We start from the raw sequence: 22,996 nt of genomic DNA on the forward strand, positions 1-22,996 counted from the left end.
TATAACATGGATCTGAACAGTATAAAGAGTAGTGTTAAAATAAATCTCTTATGTATCTATCACCTAGGTTAGAAAATGGAATAGTCATCTGCTATAGAAGTCCCCTGTGTGTTTCTTCTTGGTTGTATTTTCTGTCGGCCACTCAGATTTTGGTATTAAACAACTTCATATTTTTCTCATTTTGCCAATTATAATGTAACATCTTGTTTGTGAGATTCCTCCCTTTTGTTTCATGTCCGGTTCATTTCATTAACCAATGGTATTTATTGAATAAAATTATGCTACAAATGGTTTTTAGTCTATCACAGTATTAGTGGCTATATTAGTTGCTTCTTGTTTCTATTGTAAGAAATATTCTTACTTACTATTCTTGCTTTTTGTTTCTTACTATTGTAAGCAATGGTACCATGATTTTTCTCAAATGTCCCTTGAAACAGGTACAAGAGTTTCTTTAGTTTCAGGGTTCATAACCCTTTACGTGCTATGGCTCCCCTTAACAATTTTTTAAAACTCTAACAGGTTGAAAACAACTCATCTTTTTCTCCATATTAATTAACTGAGAATTATTGATAAGGAACATAATTAGCACTGTGAGAGAACATACAACTTCACTATTTGGTGGTTGAATGACTACTAAGCATAGTTGCTATAGTTACCTAGCCATATAGGTCACAGGAGTATCTGTAGACGGGGAGATATGACCACATGAAATACAGCAGGAGGTCTAATACCTGCTGTAATTTCAAAGTAGTAATCAGCTTACATATTCTTGTAAGATATTTGCAACAACTATAATATAATATAAAATATTGTGACATTTTGTGGATAGGGTCAGTTACTGCTCTCAACATTGTGACTACTTGCCTGTATTGACAAATTTGTAATTGAAAAAAAAATGTTGAGTGTCAAACATGTAATGTCTTTCTAACCATCCACATTAATGGATTTGTGAAATTTAACTATGAGCTTCATTGGATATCATATTAGGAAACCCTGTTCTGGGATATGAATCTAGGAGTCTAGTTAATAGGGCATTCATTCACCTCCTTGACCTTACAATAAAATGCCAAACCATTTTCCGAATGGGTGTAGTAATACCCACACCTGTCAACACCAAGAGTTCTCTTTATGACAGCATTTGATACTGTATGATGTTTGCTAATGTGGTGGGTATAAAATGGTATTTTATTTTTTATTATAAATATAATATATATTGACATATTAACCCATATATGCCTGAGGTTGCTATTTTTGGAATTTGAAAAATCAGACCTTGGCAATGACCTTGAGCAGTAGGATGCTGAGCTTTCCAATGTAAAACAAATGTAAAGAAATCTTGCCTCCATTTATGTACCTCTCTATCCCATTTTCACCATTCTGCCCTCTGTAGGAAACTTTCAGGATTTTTTAATGTAAATGCAAAGAAACACACACACAATATTTCACAACTTCCTTTTTTTCTACTCAAAATTAAATAATCTTAAAAATACTTAATATATGCTGGAGATAATTCCAATCTACACCTAAAGAGTGTTTTCATTCTTAAAGCTTCATAATTTTTTATTATGTAAATGAACTGTAGTTTATTTCTATCAATCTCTATAGATGGAATCTTGGGTTGATTTTAATCTTTTGCTATTATAAATAATACTGCTATGAATGAATTTGTACATGTAGTTGGATTGTTTGGCCAACAAATACAATTCTATTGGAATTTTAAAATAATTATTGCTAAATATACATGATAAGATTACACCCGGGTTGTATGAATATTTCCTTGGAGTGTGTAGAGGTTTTTTAAAAATTTTGCCAATCAGATTGGTAAGAAAAAGTAGTTCATTTTGCTTTTCCATTGAACTGATTGCTATTGTGACTGAACAGCTTTGTATACATTTACTGCCATTTCTGTTTGTGCTGCTTTGCAATGCCTGCTTATGTCTTTTGCCTAATTTCCATTTGGGTTGTATGGTCCTATTTTACCAATTCATAGATGTTCTTTGTGAAATATGGAGACTTATTCTTTATTAGATATGTATTTCATATGTTCTAAGTTTATCTTTTCAATCTTATTTGTCTTTTTAAAATTTATTTTTAATCGATAAAAAATGTATGTATTTATAGTGTAAAACATGATGTTTTGAAATATATACATAGCTGAATAACTAAATTGAGCTAATTAATATATGTATTACTTCACGTTCCTTTCATTTTTTGTTGTGAGAACACTAAAATCTTCTGTCTTATCAATTTTCAAGAATACATTAACTATAGGCCCCGTGTTGCAAATCAGATCTCTTGAATTTATCTCTACTAACTGAAACTTTGTATCCTTTGACCAGTATTTTCCCAATCACCCACACCTAGCCCCTGGTAACTACCATTCTACTCAGTATCTATTTTTCTGTGTGTGGCTTATTTAACTTCACATAACGTCCTCCAGGTTTATCCTAGTTATTGCAAATGATAAAGTTTCCTTCTTTTTAAAGGCTGAATAGTATTCTATTTTGTATATATACCATATTTTCCATATTCATTCATCTGTTGATGGACAATTAGTTTGATTTCATATTTTGGCTTTGTGAATAATGCTATAATGAAGACGGGAAGGCAGGTATCTCTTCTTTGACACACTGATTTCATTTCCTTTGGATACACACTCAGAAGGAGGATTGCTGGATCACATGATTGCCCTATTTTTAGTTTTTTTTTTTTTCAACCTCCATACTGTTTTCTACAGTGGCTGCACCATTCTACCTTCTCACCAGCAATATACAAGGTTTCCCTTATTTCCACATTCTTACTAACACTTATTTTTGTCTTCTCGATAACAGCCATTTTAACAGGTGTGAAGTGATATCTCATTGTGGTCTTAATTTATGTTCCTCTGATGATTAGTGATGTTCAGCATTGTTTAAAACACGTACATTGGCCATTTGTATGTCTTCTCCTGAGAAATGCCTATTCAGATTCTTTGCTCATTTTTCAATTGGGTTGTTTCCTTGCTGATGAGTTGTTTGAGTTCCTTATATGTTTTGAATATTAACCTCTTATCAGATGTATGATTTACAAATATTTTCTCCCATTCTATAGATTGTCTCCTTATAATTGTTTCCTTTGCTGTGCAAAAAAAAAAAAAAAAAAATTTAGTTTGATGTAATTCCTTCTGTCTGTTTGCGATTGTTGCCTGTGCTTTAGGGATTATTTCTTAAAACTTGTTGCCCAGGCCAAGTTCTTGGAGCTTATCCCTTATGTTTGTTCTAATAGTTTCATACATTCAGCATACATTCAGGTCTTAAAGTTAAGTTCTTAATGCATTTTGAGTTAATTTTTGTATATGGTATGAGGTGACTTTCCTCTTTTGTAAATGGATATCCCAAAATCATTTACTGAAGAGACTCTCCTTTCTTCCATTGCGTGTTCTTGTCAATATTTTTCGACCATAATACTTTGAGTTTATTTTTGACTCTCTACTCTGTTCCATTGGTCTATTTTTATGGTGATACATGCTGTTTGGGTTACCATAGCTTTGTAGTGTATTTTGAAGTCAGGTAGTGTGATGCCTCCTGCTTTGTTCTTTTGCTTTAGCTATTTAGGGTCTTTTGTAGTTTCACATGGATTTTAGGATGTTTTTAATATATCTGTGAAATATCTCATCAGAATGTTGATAGATTACATTGAATCTGTACAATTGCTTTGGCTAGTATGTGAAAAATCTCATCAGAATGTTGATAGATTACATTGAATCTGTACATTGCTTTGGCTAGTACAGCCATTTTAACAATATGAATTCTTTCAACTCATGAACATGGGACATCTTTCCATTTATTTGAGTCTTATTTTATTTCATCAATGTTTTATTTTATAGTATTCAGAATATAGGTACCTCCTTAGTTCAATTTATTCCTAAATATGTTTTGGTAGCTATTGTAAATCGAATTATTTTACTGATTTCTATTTTTGTTTTTTGTATGTTGATTTTGTATCCTGAAACTTTATTGAGTTTATATATTAGATCTAACAGGATTTTTAATGGGGTTTTAAGGGGTTCTATATATGATTGTATTATCTGAAAAGAGGAAAAATTTAGCTTCTTTCTTTCCAATTTGAGTGCCTTTTCTTTATTTTGCCTAATTGCTCTAGGTAGGACTTTAGGTGATATGTTGAATAGAAGTGGTTATTTTCCTTGTCTTACTCCTGATCTTAGAAGTAAAGCTTTCAACTTTTCACTGTTGAGTATGTTAGCTATGAGCTTGTCATATATGGCCTTTATTGTGTTGAAGTACATTCTTTATATTAGCTGTCAGTTGAGAGGTTTTTTATCATAAAAGGATGTTGAATTTTGTGAAATGCTGTTTTTACATCTATTCACATGAGTGCATGGTTTTTGTCTTTTATTCTTTTAATGTGGTATATCATACTGGTAGATTTGCATATGTCAAACCATCCTTGCATCTCTGGGAAAACTCCCACTTAATCATGGTAAATGATCTTTTGTAATGTGCTGTTGAATTATGTTTACTAGTATTTTGTTAAGGATTTTTGCATGTATGTTCCTCAGGGATATTGACCTAAGGTTTATTTTCTTATAAGTGTCCTTGTCCGGCTTTGGTATCAAGATAATGCTTGCCCTGTATAATTAGTTTGAAAGTATTCTCTCTTTGTCAGATTTTTTTGGAAGAGTTTGAGAAGGATGGTATTAATTATTCTTTAAATATTTGGTAGAATTCAGCAGTGAAGCCATAAGGTTCCGGACTTTTCTTTGATAGGAGACTTTTTATTTTAAGATATAGGGTCTTTCCCTGTTGCCAAGGCTGGAGTGCAGTGGCATGATCACTGCACCTTGAACTCCTGGGCTCAAGCAGTCTTCCTGCCTTACCCTCCCAAGCAGCTGTTACTACAGGCATGCATCACCACACTTGGTTAATTAAAAAAAAATTACAAATGGGGTCTTGCTATGTTGCCTAGGCTAGTCTCAAACTCTTGGCTTCAATCCTCCTGCCTTGCCCTCCCAAAGTTCTGTAATTACAGGCATAAGCATTGCACCTGGCCAACATGGGACAGTTTTTTGGGTTTTTTTCTTTTCTTTTTCTTTTTTTTTCTTTTTTGAGATGGAGTCTTGCTCTGTGGACAGGCTGGAGTGCAGTGGCACAATCTCAGGTCACTGCAACCTTTGCCTCCCAGGTTCAAGTGATTCTCCTGTCTCAGCCTCTCGAGTAGTTGGGGCTACAAGTGCATGCCACCACACACAGCTAATTTTTGTATTTTTAGTAGAGACCAGATTTCACCAAGTTGGCCAGGATGGTTTTGATCTCCTGACCTCGTCATCCACCTGCCTCAGCCTCCCAAAGTGCTGGGATTACAGACATAAGCCACAGTTTTTATTACTAATGTAATCCCCTTGCTCATGGTGTTCTGTTCAGATTTTATATTTTTTATGATTCAGTCTTGGGTAATTTGTATATGTCTAGAAATTTGTTTCTTCTAGGTTATCCAACTGGTTGTCATATAATTATACATAGTAGATTCTTAGGATTCTTTGTATTTCTGCAGTATCATTTGTAATGCTTCCTTTTTTATTTCTGATTTTGTTTGAGTCTTTTCTCCTTTTTCTTAATTAGTCTAGCAAAAGGTTTGTCAGTTTTGTTTATCTTTTCAAAAATCAGCTTAGTGTTTTTTGTTTTTTTTTTTTACTTTTCTTGTTTATTTCTGTTCTGAGATTTATTATTTCCTTTCTTCTACTAATTTTGGGTTTAGTTTGCTTTCTTTTTTTCTAGCTCCCTGAGGTGTAACATTAGGTTTTAAATTTGAAATTCTTCTTTAAATTTCCCTCTTAGAGCTTCATTTACTGCATCCTATAAATTTTGATATGTTACTGTGTCAATTTTCATTTGTCTCAAGATATTCTAAAAATTTCCTTCTTAATATCTCATTCAGAAGCACATTGTTTAGTTTCCATGTATTTGTGAATTTTCTGAAATGCCTCCTGTTGTTGATTTTTAGACTCATTCCATTGTGGTTATAAAAGGTAGTTATATGATTTCAATCTTCTTTAATTTGTTAAGACTTGCTTTGTGGCCTAACATATGAATATCCTGGAGAATGTTCCTTGTGAGCTTGAGAAGAATGTATATTCCACTGCTGCTAGATGCAAAGTTCTGTATATATCTGTTAGGTCCATTTGATCTAAAGTGTAGTTTAAGTCTGATGTTTTCTTTTGATTTTTTGTCTGGATGAGCTATCCTTTGCTGAAAGAGGAGTACTGAAGACTCCAACTATTATTGTATTGCAGTCTCTCTCCCCCTTTAGATCTATTAATATTGCTTTATACATTTAGGTGCTCTGATGTTGGATGCATACATATTTATAATTATTGTATCCTGTTAAGAAATTGACACCTTTATCATTATGAAATAACCTTATTTGTCTCTTTTTTACCGTTTTTGACTTAAAGTCTATTTTATTTGATATAAATATAGCTATCCCTGCTCTCTTTTGCCTTACATTTGCACGGAATATCCTTTCCCATCTTTTTATTTTCAGTCTATATGTGTCTTTAAGGTGAAGTAAGTCTCCTGTAGGCAGTATATAGTTGAGTCTTTGTTATTTAAATACATTTTGCCACTCTATGCCTTTTGATTGGAGAATCTAATCCATTTACATTCAAGATGATTATTGGTAGGTAAGCAGTTACTACTGTTATTTCATTAATTTTTTTCTGGTTGTTTTGTAGATCCTTTGTTTCTTTCTTCTCTTCTGTTTTCCTTTGTGATTAGGTTATGTTTTTAGTGGTTTGCTTTGATTTTATGTATCCACTGTAGGTTGTAACTTTATGAATACCATGAGGCTTACATCTTATGGCTGTAACAGCATATTCTAAGCTGATAGCAACTTAACTTTGATCGCATACAAAAACTCTACACTTTTACTCTGTCTCTCTTATGGTTTATGTTTTTGATGTAACAATTTACAATCTCTTATATTGTATATCCCTTGACAAATTATTGCAATTATTATTATTTTAGTAATTTTAACCTTCATACTAAATTTTAACCTTCATACTAAAGATGTAAGTGATTTAAACATCACCATTACAGTATTAGAGTATTCTGAATTTGACTATGTACTTACTTTTACCAGTGAGTTTTATACTCTCATTTTTTAATGTTACTGATTACCATTCTTTTCTTTCAGCTTGAAGAATTCCCTGTAGTATTTCTCATAAAACAGATCTTGTGGTGATGAATTCCCTCAGCTTTTTTTGTTTGGGAAAGTTTTTATCTCCACTTCAGTTTTGAAGGACATCTTTTTTAAGTACAGTATACTTTCTTAGTATTATTTTTCTTCAGTACCTTGACTATATTATCCCATTCTCTCCAGGCCTGTGAGGTTTCTACTAAGAAATTTGCTGAGAAATTATAACTCCTTATTTGCTTCATTTCTCTTGCTGCTTTCAGAATCCTCTCTTTGTCTTTGATTTTTGACAGTTTGATTACAGTATGTCTTGGTGCACAGTATTATTTGGATTAAATCTGATTTTGAAGACTTTCTACCTTCCTCTACCTGGATATATAGAACTTTCCCCAGATTTGAGAAGTTTTCTGCTATTATTTCTTTAAGTAAGTTTCTACTCCTTTGTCTCTCTTTTGTCTTTTGTGAACTCCTATCACTCAAATATTTGCTCTTTTGATACTGCCCCATAAACTGTATAGTCCTTTTTCATTCCTTTTCTTTTTTCCTCCTTTGAGTGCGTATTTTCCAATAGCCTGTCTTCAATTTCACAGTTTCTTTCTTTTGCTTGTCTGCTTGATTGATTCTGCTGTTGACCTTCTCTTGCATTTTTAATTTCATTTCATTCATTGTAATGTTCACCTCTAGAATTTCTGTTTAATTTATTAAAATAATTCCAATCTCTTTGTTAAATTTCTTGTCTTAGTTGTTCATTGTTTTCCAGATAGCACTTAATTGTGTTTTGCTATTTTTGAAGTTCACTGAGTTTCCTTAAAACAATCATTTCACATTCTTTGTCAGGCAGATTATAAATCTCTATTTCATTAGAGCTGGCTTTTGGTGCTTTATTTTGTTCTTTTGGTGGGGTCATGTTTCCATTATTGTTCTTTGTCCTTGTAACCATGGGTTGGTGTCTATAAATTTAAGAGTAGTAAATTATTCTAATACTTGCAGACTGGCCTTGTCTGGGAAAGCCCTTCACCAGTCAGATCATCTAGAGATTCCTGGCAGGTTGCCCACAGGCAGGTTTGTTACTGTACTCCTTGAACAGGCTGGTCCAGTGCCTAGATCAGCAGGTGGGCAACCCTGGCACTTGCGTCTGCAGGATTGGGTCTAGAATGTATGTCCTTGGAAACCAGCCTGAAATCTGGTTCCACAGAGGCTAGACTGATACTGGCATAGACCTAGAGTACCAGCTTCTGCAAGGGTGGGCCTGGGGCCTCAGTTTATGGGGGCCAGCCAGCCACCAGGGTCTATTGGGTGGCCTGGACCCTAGGCCTGGTAGGGATCTACTTTACTGCTTTACTGGTCCAGCCTGTGTTTAGGTCCAAGGCAAACTCCAGTCCTTACTTCCTTTTCCTTCTCCCAAGTAGAGGGTATCTCTCTTTTCCTGGGATTGGGAGTGATGTGTGTGATGCAAAACTGTCCTTACTACCTTCTTCAATGTGTCTTATTTCTGTGCTACATTCAGTTGCTATAACCTTTCACCAAGTTTCTTTAGCTCTTATGAAGATATTTTCTTATGTGGATTATTTTTCAAATTGATGTTTTTGCAGGCGGCAAATACAGGAAAGTCTTGTTCTTCCATATGACTGCTAAGAGCTCCTGAATATTGTGTCTTTGTATAAACAATTTTTTTATTTCTAATGTGGTTGAATTTATTTATATATTCATATATAAATCTGGTTCCTTAAGCCAGATATAGAAATCTCAATCATATATAATCATATTATATATATATGTAAAATCATATTATGATTATATATGATTGAGATTTCTATATCTGGATTAAGAAATTTGCCCTATTCTTAGGTCATAAAACTATTTTTCTAATCATCTTCTAAAATGTTATAGTTTTACTTTTATAAAATCCAATTAATTGGGAACTGATTTTTGTGTATGATATAAAATGATGAGACCAATTTTATTTTTTCCCATATAGATACACAATTGTTTTTAGAGGAATTCTTATGCAACTTTCAAATGTTATAATAAAATTTTGAGCCATTGCAATATGATAATGCTTGTAAATGTAGGTCTAGATTATAACAATAGATTCTTAGAGACAGAAGGTATCCATAAACTGATGTTCCAAATCATAATGAAACTTTGAAAAACTCCTCTTTAATTGGTTTGGCTTTTATTTGTTGAATGTGATAGCTTATGTGATGGTATAAGATACTCTCTGGAGGGCACATCATCATATACAGATGAACAAATCTATTAGTGTTAATTAGAAAGCAGAGATTAATAGGTGATTGAGGAGAATGAATATCTGTCAACATTTTTTGAAATTTTTTAAAAAAATTTAAATTATTGATTGTATTAGTTTTAAAGAGACAAAGATTATCCAGAAGATAATCATAAAAAATAGCCAGCATGCCCTACACCTCCTCATTTTTCAGTCTTCTCCAGAGTCACCTACTTTTATTTTATTTAACTACTTCTTCTGATACATATCTCCATAATTCTAAATAGTAGGCTTCATGAGGCAGAGATATTTATTTTATTATATTTTGTTTCTCCCTCGGCACCTGTGAAAATGCCTAGCATATAGCAAACACCATGACATATTTGTTGAATGACTACATGCTATTTTATCTTGATCTGTTAATTTAGACGTTATCTCTTGACTTCCTGTTATGGGAGATAAAGATTTAGCTCACCTGAACTCACTTACTATCCCATATCTACACTTTCCCCTGTCTTCAAGATTTTGTCATTTCATAATTTTTGGTTGAAACAACATTCCTGTTTTGTAAGGATTATTACTGCTGAAGCAAATATGATAACATTTCTTACACAAGGTTTTATACAAGCAAATTACTGCACTTTTTCCTTTGCTCACTTTACTATAGGAAGCATTAGTAGGTCTTTCCAAACACTACAAAAATTATAACCTCTCTATCCATCATTTTCTACACAGTCAAATACATCAAATATTTTATAAATGCCAGCTTTTTTTTTTTTTTTTGAAACCACCCCATGCACTCCTTTGCTGTCTTGCTTCAGTGCAAACTGAGAGAACTTTGCTCCTGGTACCTTTAGACTTCCTTTTGTCTCTCTCCTCTGATGGACTTCCCATTTTTGGTCTCTCTTCTTTCATGGTTTAAACCCTAATTTTAGTGTAGCACATCTTCCAGTACTTCCTAAGAAAAGATGTACAGGAAGTAAAATTTATGAGCACTTGCATGCTTGAAGATGCCTACATTCCATTCTCCCACCTAATTTATATTTTGGCAGGATATAAAATTTCAATTTGGAAGTCATTTCCTCAAAATTGTAAAGGTCTTATTTAATCCCTTGTCTTTTAATTTTAAGCATTGCTCTTGATTTAAAGATGACATTCTGGGCTGGGCATCGTGGCTTACACTTGTAATCCCAGCATGTTGGTAGGCCGAGGCAGGTGGATTGCTTTAGCTCAGGAGTTTGAGGCAGCCTGCGCAAGACAGTGAAACCCCATCTCTACAAAAACAAACAAACAAATAACAACAACAAAAACCCCAAAAACATTAGTCAGGCATGGCGGTGCATATCTGTTGTCCCAGCTCTGTGGGAGGCTGAGGCAGCAGGATGGCTTGAGCCCAGGAGTTTGAGGCTGGAGGGAAATAAGATCATGCTACTGAACTCCAGCTTGGGCAACAGAGCCAGATCCTGTCAAAACAAACAAAAAAAAAATGACATTCTGATATTCTGATCCTTGATCTTTTATATGTGACTCTTTTAGGACCTTCTTTCCATTCTTAGCATTATGAAATTTCACTATCATTGGCCTTGGTATGGGTTTTGTTTTGTTTTGTTTTGTTTTGTTTGAGACAAAGTCTCACTCTGTTGCCCAGGCTGGAGTGCAGTGGAGTGATCTTGGCTCACTGAAACCTCCACCTCCCAGATTCAAGTGATTCTCCTGCCTCAGCCTCCCAAGTAGCTGGGAATACAGGCACTTGTCACCACACCAGGCTAATTTTTTTGTATTTTTAGTAGAGATGGGGTTTTGCCATGTTGGCCAGGCCGGTCTTAAACTCCTAACCTCAGGTGATCCACCCACCTCGGCCTCCCAAAGTGCTGAGATTACAGGTGTGAGCCACCATGCCTGGCCCTGGGTTGTTTTTTTTGTTTTGTTTTGTTTTGTTTTGTTTTTACATGAATTGTGCTGCATACTTCATGAACCACTTCAACCTGAAGTCAAATTATTTAGTTCTGGAGAATTTTCTTATACCACTTCCTCAGTAATTTTCTCTTCTCATTTTCTCTGCTTTGTGGATCTTCTATTACACTACCTTTCTCCCAATTTATTCTCTAATGTACTTGATTTTTTTCTCATTTATTTTAATATATTTATCCTTATTTTAAATATTTTAAAACTGTTTAGTTGTAGTGAAATACACACAACATTTGCCATCTTAACCATTTGTAAGTGTGCAGTTCAGTAGTATTGAATACATTTTCACTATTGTATGACCAATCTCCAGAATTCTTTTCATCTTGCAAAAGTAAAACTCTATATGCATTTAAAAGCTTCTGATTCTCCCCTCCCCCTAGCCCATGAAAACCACCATTCCACTTTCTGTGCCTGTAACTTTGACTATTCTGGGTACTTCACATAAGTGGAATAATAAAGTATTTCTGTTTTTGTGATTGACTTATTTCATTTGGCATAATGTTAATGTTCTCAGGTTTCACCCGTGTTTGTACGTGTGTCAAGATTTCTTCCCTGTTGAAGACTGAATGATATTCCATTGTATATGTATGTCACATTCTGTTTAGCTAATCATTTGTCAATAGATATTGAGTTGCATCAACCTTTTAGATATCATGAATAACGCTGCTATGAATTTGGGCGTACACCTATCTCCTTGAGACTCTGCTTTCAATGCTTTTGGGAATATACCTAAGAGTGGAATTGCTGGATATGGTAATCATTGGAGGAACCACCACACTGTTTTCCACAGTGACCACACCATTTTACATTCTCAACAGTGCCTCTCAAATTTCTCTACATCCTTACCAACATTTATTATTTTCTATGTGTATTGTTTATGGTAGCCACCCTAATGGGCATGAAATGGTGTCTCATTGTAATTTTGGTTTGTATTCCTCTAGTGATTCATGATATTGAGAATCTTGTCATGTGCTGTTGGCCATTTGTATGTCTTCTTAGAAGGGTCTATTCAAATTATTTGCCCATTTTTTAATTGCATTGTTTGGGTTATTTTGTTGTTTTTGTTCTTTTTAGAAATTCTATATATATTATTGTATTTTCCCTTTATCAGATATGTAATTTGCAAATATTTTCTCCCAGTTTGTAGGTTGCATTCTCACTCTGTTGATTGTATCCTTTGATGTACAGAAGTTTTCTTTTTTTTATTTTGATGCTCAACTTACCTATTTTTTACTTTTGTTGCCTGTGCTTTTGGAGTCATATCTAAGAAATAATTGCCAAATCCAGTGTCATGAAGCTTCTTTCTATGTTTTCTTCTAAGAGTTTTGTAGTTTGTCTCTGTCTGTATCCGCTTCAGTGCCTAAAGCTTGTATTGTTTATGCCACTTATTCTATTTTTTAATTTCTAAGAGCTCTCTCTTGTTCTTTATTATTTTTGTAGAAGTTTCTTATTTGATAGATGAGTATCCTCTTATTTTTCCAATATTACTAATCTTTTAAAAATTACTCCTTATAATATTGTTTCTGTTTTCTATGAATCTTGCCACCCACAATTGTTAGCTTCTTTCTTTCATATAAGAATCTCTCCTCAATTGTTTGCCAGTGCTTTGTTGTACATATATATTTAAGAAATTTAAGGCACCAAAGAGTTGCTTATTAGAAGCAGCTCAATGGCATGGCCAGAGCTTATCAACTGTTGGCTCTAACTTAGGATAATTGAGGATGAGTGAGTTTTATTTGGAGGTGGGGCTGGCTCCCAATGTGCATCTTGTTGTTTTTTTTTCCCCCCTGACTCTGGTGAGTTTCTCCAGTTAATGGTTCTCTAAAGTTGATCACAGGGAATGGTATATACTTGTCCATCCATGAAGGTCGAGCAGCACAGAGAAGCTGAGAGTCTCAGCACTTAGCTTGTGGACTTTCACTTAATTCCTCTGTTGTCTATACAGTAGACTCTTCTACTTCCAGAGTATCTGTGAGTTCAGATTAAGAAACTTCTCATTTAATTTCTCCACTTGAAGCAATTTCAAGTGTGCTGTTTAGGCAAAAGAAGACTGGATGCTGAACCAGAAAGATTAGGGAGAAGAAGTGCGAATCTTTCTACAGACATTAAACCCATGTCAGTGTTTTAAGCCCATATCTCATTCTCTCCTGCTCAGATACCTGCTAATTGCTTCTGAGGTCCTGAGGCATGGATAGGCTTTGCTTTGCACTTAGTATTTAACTATCTCTACTCTGCTATCTCTTCCATCCACTTTACATAATTTTTTAAATATTGTTGACATTACCTGTAATTAGCCTGTATGAATTTATACCATTTTACTTTTTATATTTACTTTTGTGTTCCAGAACACAATTATTTGATATTAAATAATTAAAACAAAATTTATACACATGAATTCAACTTAAATTCCTTGTTAAAATTTTCAGGAGTCATTTTTATTATTGAAATCAGCCTTTTTAGGTTCTGTACATTACTTTCAGTCATAATCTTATTAAGTTATCTATATTAATAGCAGGTACCTTGTGCCAAGTAATATGTCTACTTAGGGATATTACTGTTTTAATTTAACTCTTGTTACAAGATTCAATCATTTAGTAAATTAACATATTCTGTGTCTTAATGTGACAAGCTTAAATACTCAGTCAATTATTTAATTCCATTCATGTCCTTTGACATTTAAAGTTAAAAACAAATTTTTTTGGTAGGTTTTAGTAAATTTTCCCAAAAATCTATTTCTTCAAAGTTTAAAAAAACTATATTAGCTCTTTTAGTAACTTCGGTGCTTTGGATGGCTGTAATGTTTTGTTGGATTCAAAATGTGTTTCTTTTAATTCATAGGGAAATACGGCTTCACAAGTTATACTTGGAAAAGGTAAATTAATAATTTTCCTGTGACTTTTTTCAATGTACATCAAGATACAGAGGGGCATCTCTGCTTCTTGACAGCTTCCCTTCTGGCTCTCAGCAGCCTTTTTTCAGTGTCTCCTTTGATTTGCTGAGTCTAGTCTGCTCTGGGCTTTAAAAAAAGAGATAATTTCAATTGTTAAATTGAAGCTAAAAATAAAAATAAGAGAGAATCTGATTACCCACAAATAAAGTTCATGTGTTTTAATGCTGCACCCTGTGATCGAAACACTGAAACCACTGCAAATTCCTTAGTTCCTAAATAAAAGACTTGGCCAAGACTTGAATTCAAAATTATATATATAATTTTGGATCCAGAAGTCTTTAAGAATGCTATGCTGGCCAGGTGCAGTGGCTCACGCATGTAATCTCAGCACTTTGGGAGGCTGAGGCGGGCAGATCACGAAGTCAGTAGATCGAGACCATCCTGGCCAACATGGTGAAACCCTGTCTCTACTAAAAATATAAAAATTAGCAGGGCATGGTGGTGTGTGCCTGTAATCCCAGCTACTTGGGAGGCTGAGGCAGGAGAATCTCTTGAACCAGGGAGTCAGAGGTTGCAGTGAGCCAAGATCGTGCCACTGCACTCCAACCTGGACTCCGTCTCAAAAAAAAAAAAAAAAAAATGGTATGCCACATTACTTGGTAAATATAAAATAAGGCTCTAGAACCACTGACTGTGGGAAGTGATTAAATGTGTTACTGAAACACGTTTGTTGCACCAGATCTTTCAAGTTTTCATTTCCCTTTCTGTTGTCTGAGCCTCCCCCTCCAATAAGAATATGTCCATCTAGAGCAGATTTTCAGTAAAGAATCTAGCTAATTTGTGTTGTAACTTCACAATCTCCAAAGAATCTGTGAACAAATTCGTCAAAGTAATTCTGAAATTTTTGAACACCCTGATATGCATAGAAATTATGATTAAATTCTCCTTTGTGTATGAAATGTGTCCCTGTGTGGACCTCCATAAATGTATGAAGCCTGGATTATCTCATAAATATTTTCCCAAAAATAGACGTTGATATTTAAGTTTCCCTTTATCATTTTACATATTTCAATAACTTGTTATTTAACAATATAAGATGTGTTTGACATGTGTGTCTTCTAGGCACAGATGAACAAACATACTTTAGATTGGGTGATGCTCATCAGAGTGATGGATTAAACTTGGAAAGAGATATAGTCATCCAGACCACAGCAACACAGGAAAAGTCACAGGAAGAACTTCCAACAACAAATAATAGTGTTTCTAAAGAAATATGGTTAGATTTTGAAGATTTCTGTGTATGCTTTCAGTAAGTATACCAATGGGATCAATCTGACTATGTCGTAGTGGTTAAACCCTGAGCTGCATTAGTATACAGTCACATTAAGATTTATTTTTGCATATTTAATATAGTGGTTATATAACCTATTAATTCTTAGCATCATCCAAAATAAGCCAATAACAGCCTAGTGTTGGTATATCAAATAAAATTTATAAAATGGAAAATAAATATATTGATTATCCATATAACACATTAATAGCCAAACCAATCTTAGGCCAGTTGCAGCTTCTCCTCAAAGGCTTGTTTCTTAATTAAAATGAAGAAATCTTATTCACTAGAATCATTCTTGTCTCTTTAGGGCAACTGACCCAATACTGTTGTTATTTTTTAACTTTCTTCCTACAATAATTTGATTATAAGAAACTTAACATGTAGTACTAGTCTTTGCCTATAATGACAATAACCTGTTAAAAATGTCTTTCTTTCAGAAATATATATATTTTCCACAAGCCAAGTTCATATTGCCTTAACTTTCAAAAATCAGAATTTAAGGTAAGTATGTTAGAATCTCTTTTATTCTCTTTAAATTTTTGGTAGAATTGCACCAGTAGAAAAGGTCTTCAAATTTCTCAAAACATTTCTAAACTTGTAACATAGTTATATTTTTAAAAATTAATTTTTAGAGTCTCTCACTAATCCTTATCCAAGCAATAAGCAAAATTCCACTAGCTTATAACCACAAATGTGATCCATCTGACTATGTTGGATCCTGGCCTGAATTATTATACAAATTCACATTAAGAAAAAATTGATTTATGAAAAAATGAAGGACATGCACAAATAAATTCACTAGATTTGGTTTCAATTAGTATTTATTGAATAGTGTATGTTTCCTAAAACATAAGGACACTCTACCATTATGCCTGCATTTTTTCCCCCATATCATCCCTCTACCTGGAGTTTCTGTCCTTTCATCCCTGTTATCCTCATTGCTGTTGTTCAGCTAATGCCTAGAAATCCTTCAGAATAGCACAGCTGCCCTTGACACTGTGAGGCTTCCCTTCCCTGGCCATGGAGTCTGGGTTAAGAGTCTCAGCTTCACCAGCCTGACCAACATGGTGAAACCCCATCTCTACTAAAAATACAAAAATTAGCCAGGTGTGGTGGCATGCGCCTGTAATCTCAGCTACTCAGGAGGCTGAGGCAGGAGAATCGCTTGAACCTGGGAGGCAGAGGTTGCAGTGAGCCGAGATTGCACCACTGCACTTCAGCCTGGGCAGTAGAGTGAGATTTCATCTCAAAAAAAAAAAAAAAAAGGCTCAGCTTCATGTCCTCTGTATGCTCTATGTTTGCCTGGCATTTGCCTCCCACCCTCCCAACTTTCTGATTGCTTCCCTGTGCCCATTCTTCCCCCTACTTACTGTTAGCATCTTTAGAAGAGCTGTATCTTTTTGTTTACCACTTATAAGAACATTCCTGCCATGAGGTAGGAACTCAATTTAAAAATTGTGGATTAAAGTAATTAACAAACCACATATTGAGCAGAATTTTAAGAAAAACTATGACACATATTCCGGAAAACTAAACTGTACCAACATTTACATGTTGTCCTGTCATAGGACAAGGCCACCCAAGCCCCTCATGATAATCCCACACTTCCATGAGCAGTACGCAGAGTTGGAGGAAGTAAAGAGTCCTTGAAACTTTTCCATTGCCCTTGTAACAGATGAAAACGGACAGAGAAAACCTTTTGAGCAGACCTCAAGAGCTGCTTTGTTGCTGGCTGCCTACTCTGAAAATAAGAATAGTGACTGGGGGAAAGAAATCCTTCACCTAGTCCTGGAGTATGTGAAAACACCTAGAGGAATACTTTGACTTTATAGAGATAACACAACAATTAATTGGGAATAGTTGAACCCAGAGTATGATATCAGCATAATGTACAGTTTACAGTTTATTTAAGCATATTTCCATATTTAAACTATTGCCAGTGGTAAAATGACAATGGTTTATAGATGTTGCAGGCCCTTAGGTTCTGTATTGCATTCACTCCTCGTAGCAAACCCTGCGAAAAGATACTATTACCATCATTTTACATCTAAGGAAAATGAAGCAGATCAAATGTGGAATAACATATGTAAAACACTTAGAAGAATGCCTATTAGTAAGTAATCATAAATGTTGGCTGCCATTTACTAAAGACAGTTGCATAGAAGCTTTTGGTACACATAACCATCCTAATTTAAGAGTGTATGTGGTAAACTGGTCAACTGTTCTTTATTCTGATCTTATTCTTATGAAGTCATGATAAGCACAGAATTTTTTTTCTTTTAAAAGTCTCAGCTTGGTGAAATAAAATTATGACATTCCTTTTATTTCCCTGAATTTTTTTAAATTAGGTATGAGAAAATAACTTTCTTGGAAGTCATTGGAATATAATCTTAATGGCATTTAGCATGGCCTGAAAGGAAGGATCAGCTGTGGTCTGAGGCCAGACACTCCAGACCTTAGTGGCCTGCTGAGCTGGGGACACAGAGCCCGAGGCCTGTCCTCAGCACAATCCACAGATGTTCCTTTGGTGCTCAGTGTGAGGTTAGAGCAGGGTCATTTCGACGGTGCCATGTGCTGGCACCAGAGCAGAGGCCCTTTGTGGCCTTCAGGAACACCCCACCCCTCAATTCTCAGACCCTTGAAAATGACAGAAAGTGAGCTCCGGGCAGAAACTCCTCCTCAGGTATGCATGCCAGGCTCACAAGTCCAAGGGTCCTTCATATTTTCAGATAGTGAATATTTGAAACAACTTTCTATATCATCAACATGTCACAGCTGACAAGAAGCAAATAATAAAGTGTCAAATGAAAACAAATGGAAAATAGGGGGAGGAGTAAACATTTAAGTCATGATTGCATTGTATCAAGCATTTCTAGCAATCTTTGTTATAGTTGATTAAATAACAAGGCTTCCCTTTTCATAGCATTGCTACATATTTGTTTTTCATATATTAACTGTTTAATATTGTGGTAGAATAATGTGAAAAACTTTTAAAGTGTAGTATAATTCAATTAAGTTAATTGAACACATTTACCGTGTGCCATCCCTCACAATTATGTTGAAGCACTGAGAACTTGAAAGGCAATAATAATGCATTAGTCAGGAGTACCAGCCTTAGAGTCAGACAGATGGCTCTACCTACTTTTTTCTCTCATCTTTGCTGCTACAAACTCTGCGACCTTTGGTAAATAGCTTACCCTTTCTGTGTAATTAGATACATTAATGTGTCTAATTATTTACATTAATTATTAAGTATTATTAAGTACTATTAATGTATAATTAGATACATTAATAGTACCCATATAGGATGAACCAAAATTATATACATGTAATGTTTATGTAACTATCCTTTAAGGAAAGTTTTGATTTTACTAAGCACTTTATTCCATCTCCAAAACAAAAACCCACAGCCTGCTGTATCAGCAAGCAATGGGTATTGAGTTAGGCCATTCTCACACTGTTATAAAGAACTACCTGAGACTGGGTAATTTATGTAGAAAAGAGGTTTAATTGACTCACAGTTCCACAGGCTGTACAGAAAGCATGGCTGGGAGGGCTCAGGAAATTTACAGTCATGGTGGAAGGCTATGGGGAAGCAAACATGTCTTACCATGGCAGAACAGGAGAGAGAGACAGGAAAGGGGAAAGCGCCACACACTTTCAAACAACCAGATCTCCTGAGAACTCCATCGCTAGAAAAGCAAGGGACAAGTCTGCTCCCGTGATTCAATCACCTCCCACCAGGCCCCTCCTTCAACATGTGGGGATTACAATCCCACATGAGATTTGGGTGGAAACACAGAGCCAAACCACAGCAGGTATATATCTGAAGCTCCTGTGGAAAGAAGGAAGACAGAGCTTATTTCACATACCACCCTGTAAAATAAGACATCCAACTGGCCATTCCCATTCTCTGCCAAAGTTTCTTACTCTATGGCCTTCCTGCCCATCAAAGACCCATGCTTGAGTACTACTCTGCCCCGGGCTCGGCCTCTTCTCTTTCTCATTTCTGGAACAAGCATATCCCTTTTCTGTCCTCATAGAGGAGAGCTCTGCCTCTCTCTGATATGGTGGCTAGTCTAACACAGCTGCTGCAGACCCAGTTTCCACAGACGGTTGCCAACATTCACCCAGTATAATTTTCTTCATATAATTAGATTCATAAAGTATTTATTGTGGTGCCTACAACACAGTAAGTTTCCTGTAAATCTTAGATATTATACTATGTTTTCATTAGAAGTGAAATAATAGCATTGATGAACTGATATTAAGTATGACAACTGGTCTAATTTCTTGCAGTTCTCAGAAGAACGAGTGTCCTACTATCTATTTGTAGATAGTCTAAAACCTATTGAACTACTGGTTTGCTTTTCTGCATTGGTACGCTGGGGGGAGTATGGAGGTAAGAGGGCTCTGAGAAAATGATAGCCTTAAAGCCTAGATCATGTTCAGGCTAGGGAACATGCAATAATAAGATTTTTAGAGGCCAGGCGTGGTGGCTCACACCTGTAATCCCAGCACTTTGAGAGGCTGAGGCGGGTGGATCACCTGAAGTCAGGAGTCCTAGGCCAGCCTGGCCAACATGGTGAAACCTTGTCTCTACTAAAACTACCAAAATTAGCCAGGCGTGATGGCACGCACCTGTATTCCCAGCTACTCAGGAGGCTGAGGCAGGACAATCGCTTGAACCCAGGAGGCAGAGGTTGCAGTGAGCCGAGATCGTGCCATTGCACTCCAACCTGGGCAACAAGAGTGAAACTCTCTCTCAAAAAAAATAAAAAATTTTGAAAAATATTTTTAGAAGACCATGGATGGAGGAACTTCCTCCCTTTCCAGAGTTTCTCCAGAGTCCCACAGGACCACCTACACCACCTCCTCTGATGCTTTTACCCCACAGACACAGGGATTATGCTCACTGCTGCCACCTGCACCTCTTCTGGTTGTACTATCTGTTCACCTTTTTGGTGTACTTACTCAATCTGTTATTGTTGTAGTTGTTGACCTATAAATGTCATCATTCTTAATTATTTCAAAATCTATTGAAAAACGAACTATTTTTCTTTGACTTGACATTCCAACAATCTTTTCCTCTATCCCACCTTGGTCCCCTACTTTCATGGTTACCTTGTAGACTTTAAGTTTACCAATTTGTGCATCATCTCAATCATCTCAATTTCAAGCACCCCACTCCCCGCTCACTGCTTGACTCTCTAGTTCACTCTACAGAACTCCCACTCCTACAATTTTGGAAGCCACTGGGACTTTCATTACTATCTACCCTGCCACTTTTTTCTCTGTCCATCACAGAGATAGCCTCCACACATTTGCTCTTTTTACCCCCTCATCTTACTTTCCTGGAAAAACTTCACTATTGGTTAAACTTGATGCATATCCAACCCACAGTTTCAAGAGAGCAGCTGAATGTGATTGGAGGAGAGAAAAACAAACACACTGGCTAGCCCTGCTTACATTTGAGGAGCACAAATCTCAACAAGGCCTTAGGCACTGCCAGTATTTCTGTCATTCTTTTATTCTCCCACTCTTATTTATTCCTGTAGACGACCTATTGCAAACCCTCAAACATTCTCTCTCTCTTCAAATCTTCAACACCTACTCTTACTCTCACTCATGTTCAGATGATGACCTTGCTGCTGATCTCACTGAAGAGACAGAAGAAATCAGAAAGGATTTCTGCTTTCAGAATTTGTACCTCCCTTTCCCACAATGAACTCTCTCAAAATCTAGGCCACCTTCCTTCTCTTCTAATGGATAGACAATCTCTGCTCCTCTACAAGGCCAAACCCTTGCATACACACGCACACACAGGCACACACTCACAAAACTTCATTATTTTATTCTTTGGCCTGTTTTGTTAAAGAATTTTTCTTCAGCTCAAATTAACAGTACATGGCACTGTAAATGTACAATAAGTATTTCCCAAATGCTTAATACTGAATGTTTTGTCAACATGCAGGGCAGGGATTTTTTTTAAACTGAAATATCATCAATGTTTTGAATGGTGTCTAACATAGAGCAGGTGGCTAGAAAATACTTGTTGTATAATAAACTTTCCAAAATTTAGTGATCTAAATTTAGTGCATCTACCAAACCAAAAGCTCTGAAGCCACACCATGTCCCAGAACATTTAAATTCTATAGGCATGAAGGCATTTCAGGTAATGTTGTGACCTTATATCCTCAACTCCAGTGTTTTCTGGAAATAGGGGGGAAATTATTTTGCCCTCAGTCATTGATGAACAATTAGCCTATATTATTTATCCATTTTTAATAAAAAACTTGATATTAAATTTAAAGTTTGTTAATTGCTTGCTATTTCTACATAATGTCAAAGACTGAATCAAAGATAAAAATTTTGATAAACAGGTTGGGCATGGTGGCTCACTCCTGTAATCCCAGCACTTTGGGAGGTTGAGGCGGGCAGATCACCTGAGGTCAGGAGTTTGAGACCAGCCTGGGCCAACATGGTGAAACCCTGTCTCTACTAAAAATACAAAAATTAGCCAGGGGTGGTGGCAGGTGCCTGTAATCCCCGGTACTCCAGAGACTGAGGCAGGAGAATTGCTTGAACCCAGGAGGTGGAGGTTGCAGTAAACCGAGATCGCACCACTGCACTTCAGCTTGGGTAACAGAGTGAGAATCTGTCTTTAAAAAATAAATAATTTTTTTGATAAACAGTGGGATATTTGGATTTATTTTTTACACTATTTTAGAGAAATCTCTTATTTTTCCAGATGTAATATGTTTTCTTCCTTTAAAATTGTATCTAGAAGGATATTGTAGTTATTACCATAGAGATAATAAAAGCGATGCTATACTACAATGAAAAATGTCCTCCTGATTCTAATTTTCCTATTCCTGGTTTCTTCACTTGAGAGGATTGTTACGAGAAAGAATATTGAACAGGGAGGAAGACCTAAGTGTTATTTCTAGTAATTTACCTGGAGTAATTTCTAATATTTTCTTTCATGATCAAACTTTAATACCTTTTTACTTATCTTAAAGCCTTAACAAAAGACAGTCCTCCCATAGAGCCTGGACTTCTCACAGCTGAAACGTTTTCTTGGAAATCCCTGAAACCAGGCAGTCTTGTTCTGAAGATTCACACATATGCTACCAAGGCTACAGTGGTTCGTCTGCCTGTTGGGTATGAAGTGGCTTCATTTTTCCCATAATAAAAATTGTTTGAAGGCTTGCAAATTGTTGGTTACTAAAGAAGTAAATAATATGGACTCTAAGACATTGTTTCCTAAAGCAATTTCTCAAGGCATAGGTCCATGATTATTATTCTTGAGAAAAATAATTCCAAAAAACTACATTGAGAAATACTGTACAATGAATATCCCTTTGGGAGATTCATAATTGTCAAA

General features: G+C 35.5%; 1 protein-coding gene across 1 annotated transcript in view; it reads left to right on the forward strand.

The window, feature by feature from the left end:
- ADGB (androglobin) overlaps positions 1-22,996 on the forward strand; it is a 218,191-nt gene that overhangs the window by 102,374 nt on the left and 92,821 nt on the right. Inside the window, exons 14-18 of the mRNA XM_054686389.2 lie at positions 14,225-14,258; positions 15,399-15,585; positions 16,047-16,110; positions 19,909-20,011; positions 22,632-22,773. Coding sequence (XP_054542364.1) covers positions 14,225-14,258; positions 15,399-15,585; positions 16,047-16,110; positions 19,909-20,011; positions 22,632-22,773 — 530 coding nt within the window. The remainder of the gene's footprint in view (positions 1-14,224; positions 14,259-15,398; positions 15,586-16,046; positions 16,111-19,908; positions 20,012-22,631; positions 22,774-22,996) is intronic.

The sequence above is a fragment of the Pan troglodytes genome, chromosome 5, assembly GCF_028858775.2.
Source record: "Pan troglodytes isolate AG18354 chromosome 5, NHGRI_mPanTro3-v2.0_pri, whole genome shotgun sequence".
NCBI lineage: Eukaryota > Metazoa > Chordata > Mammalia > Primates > Hominidae > Pan > Pan troglodytes.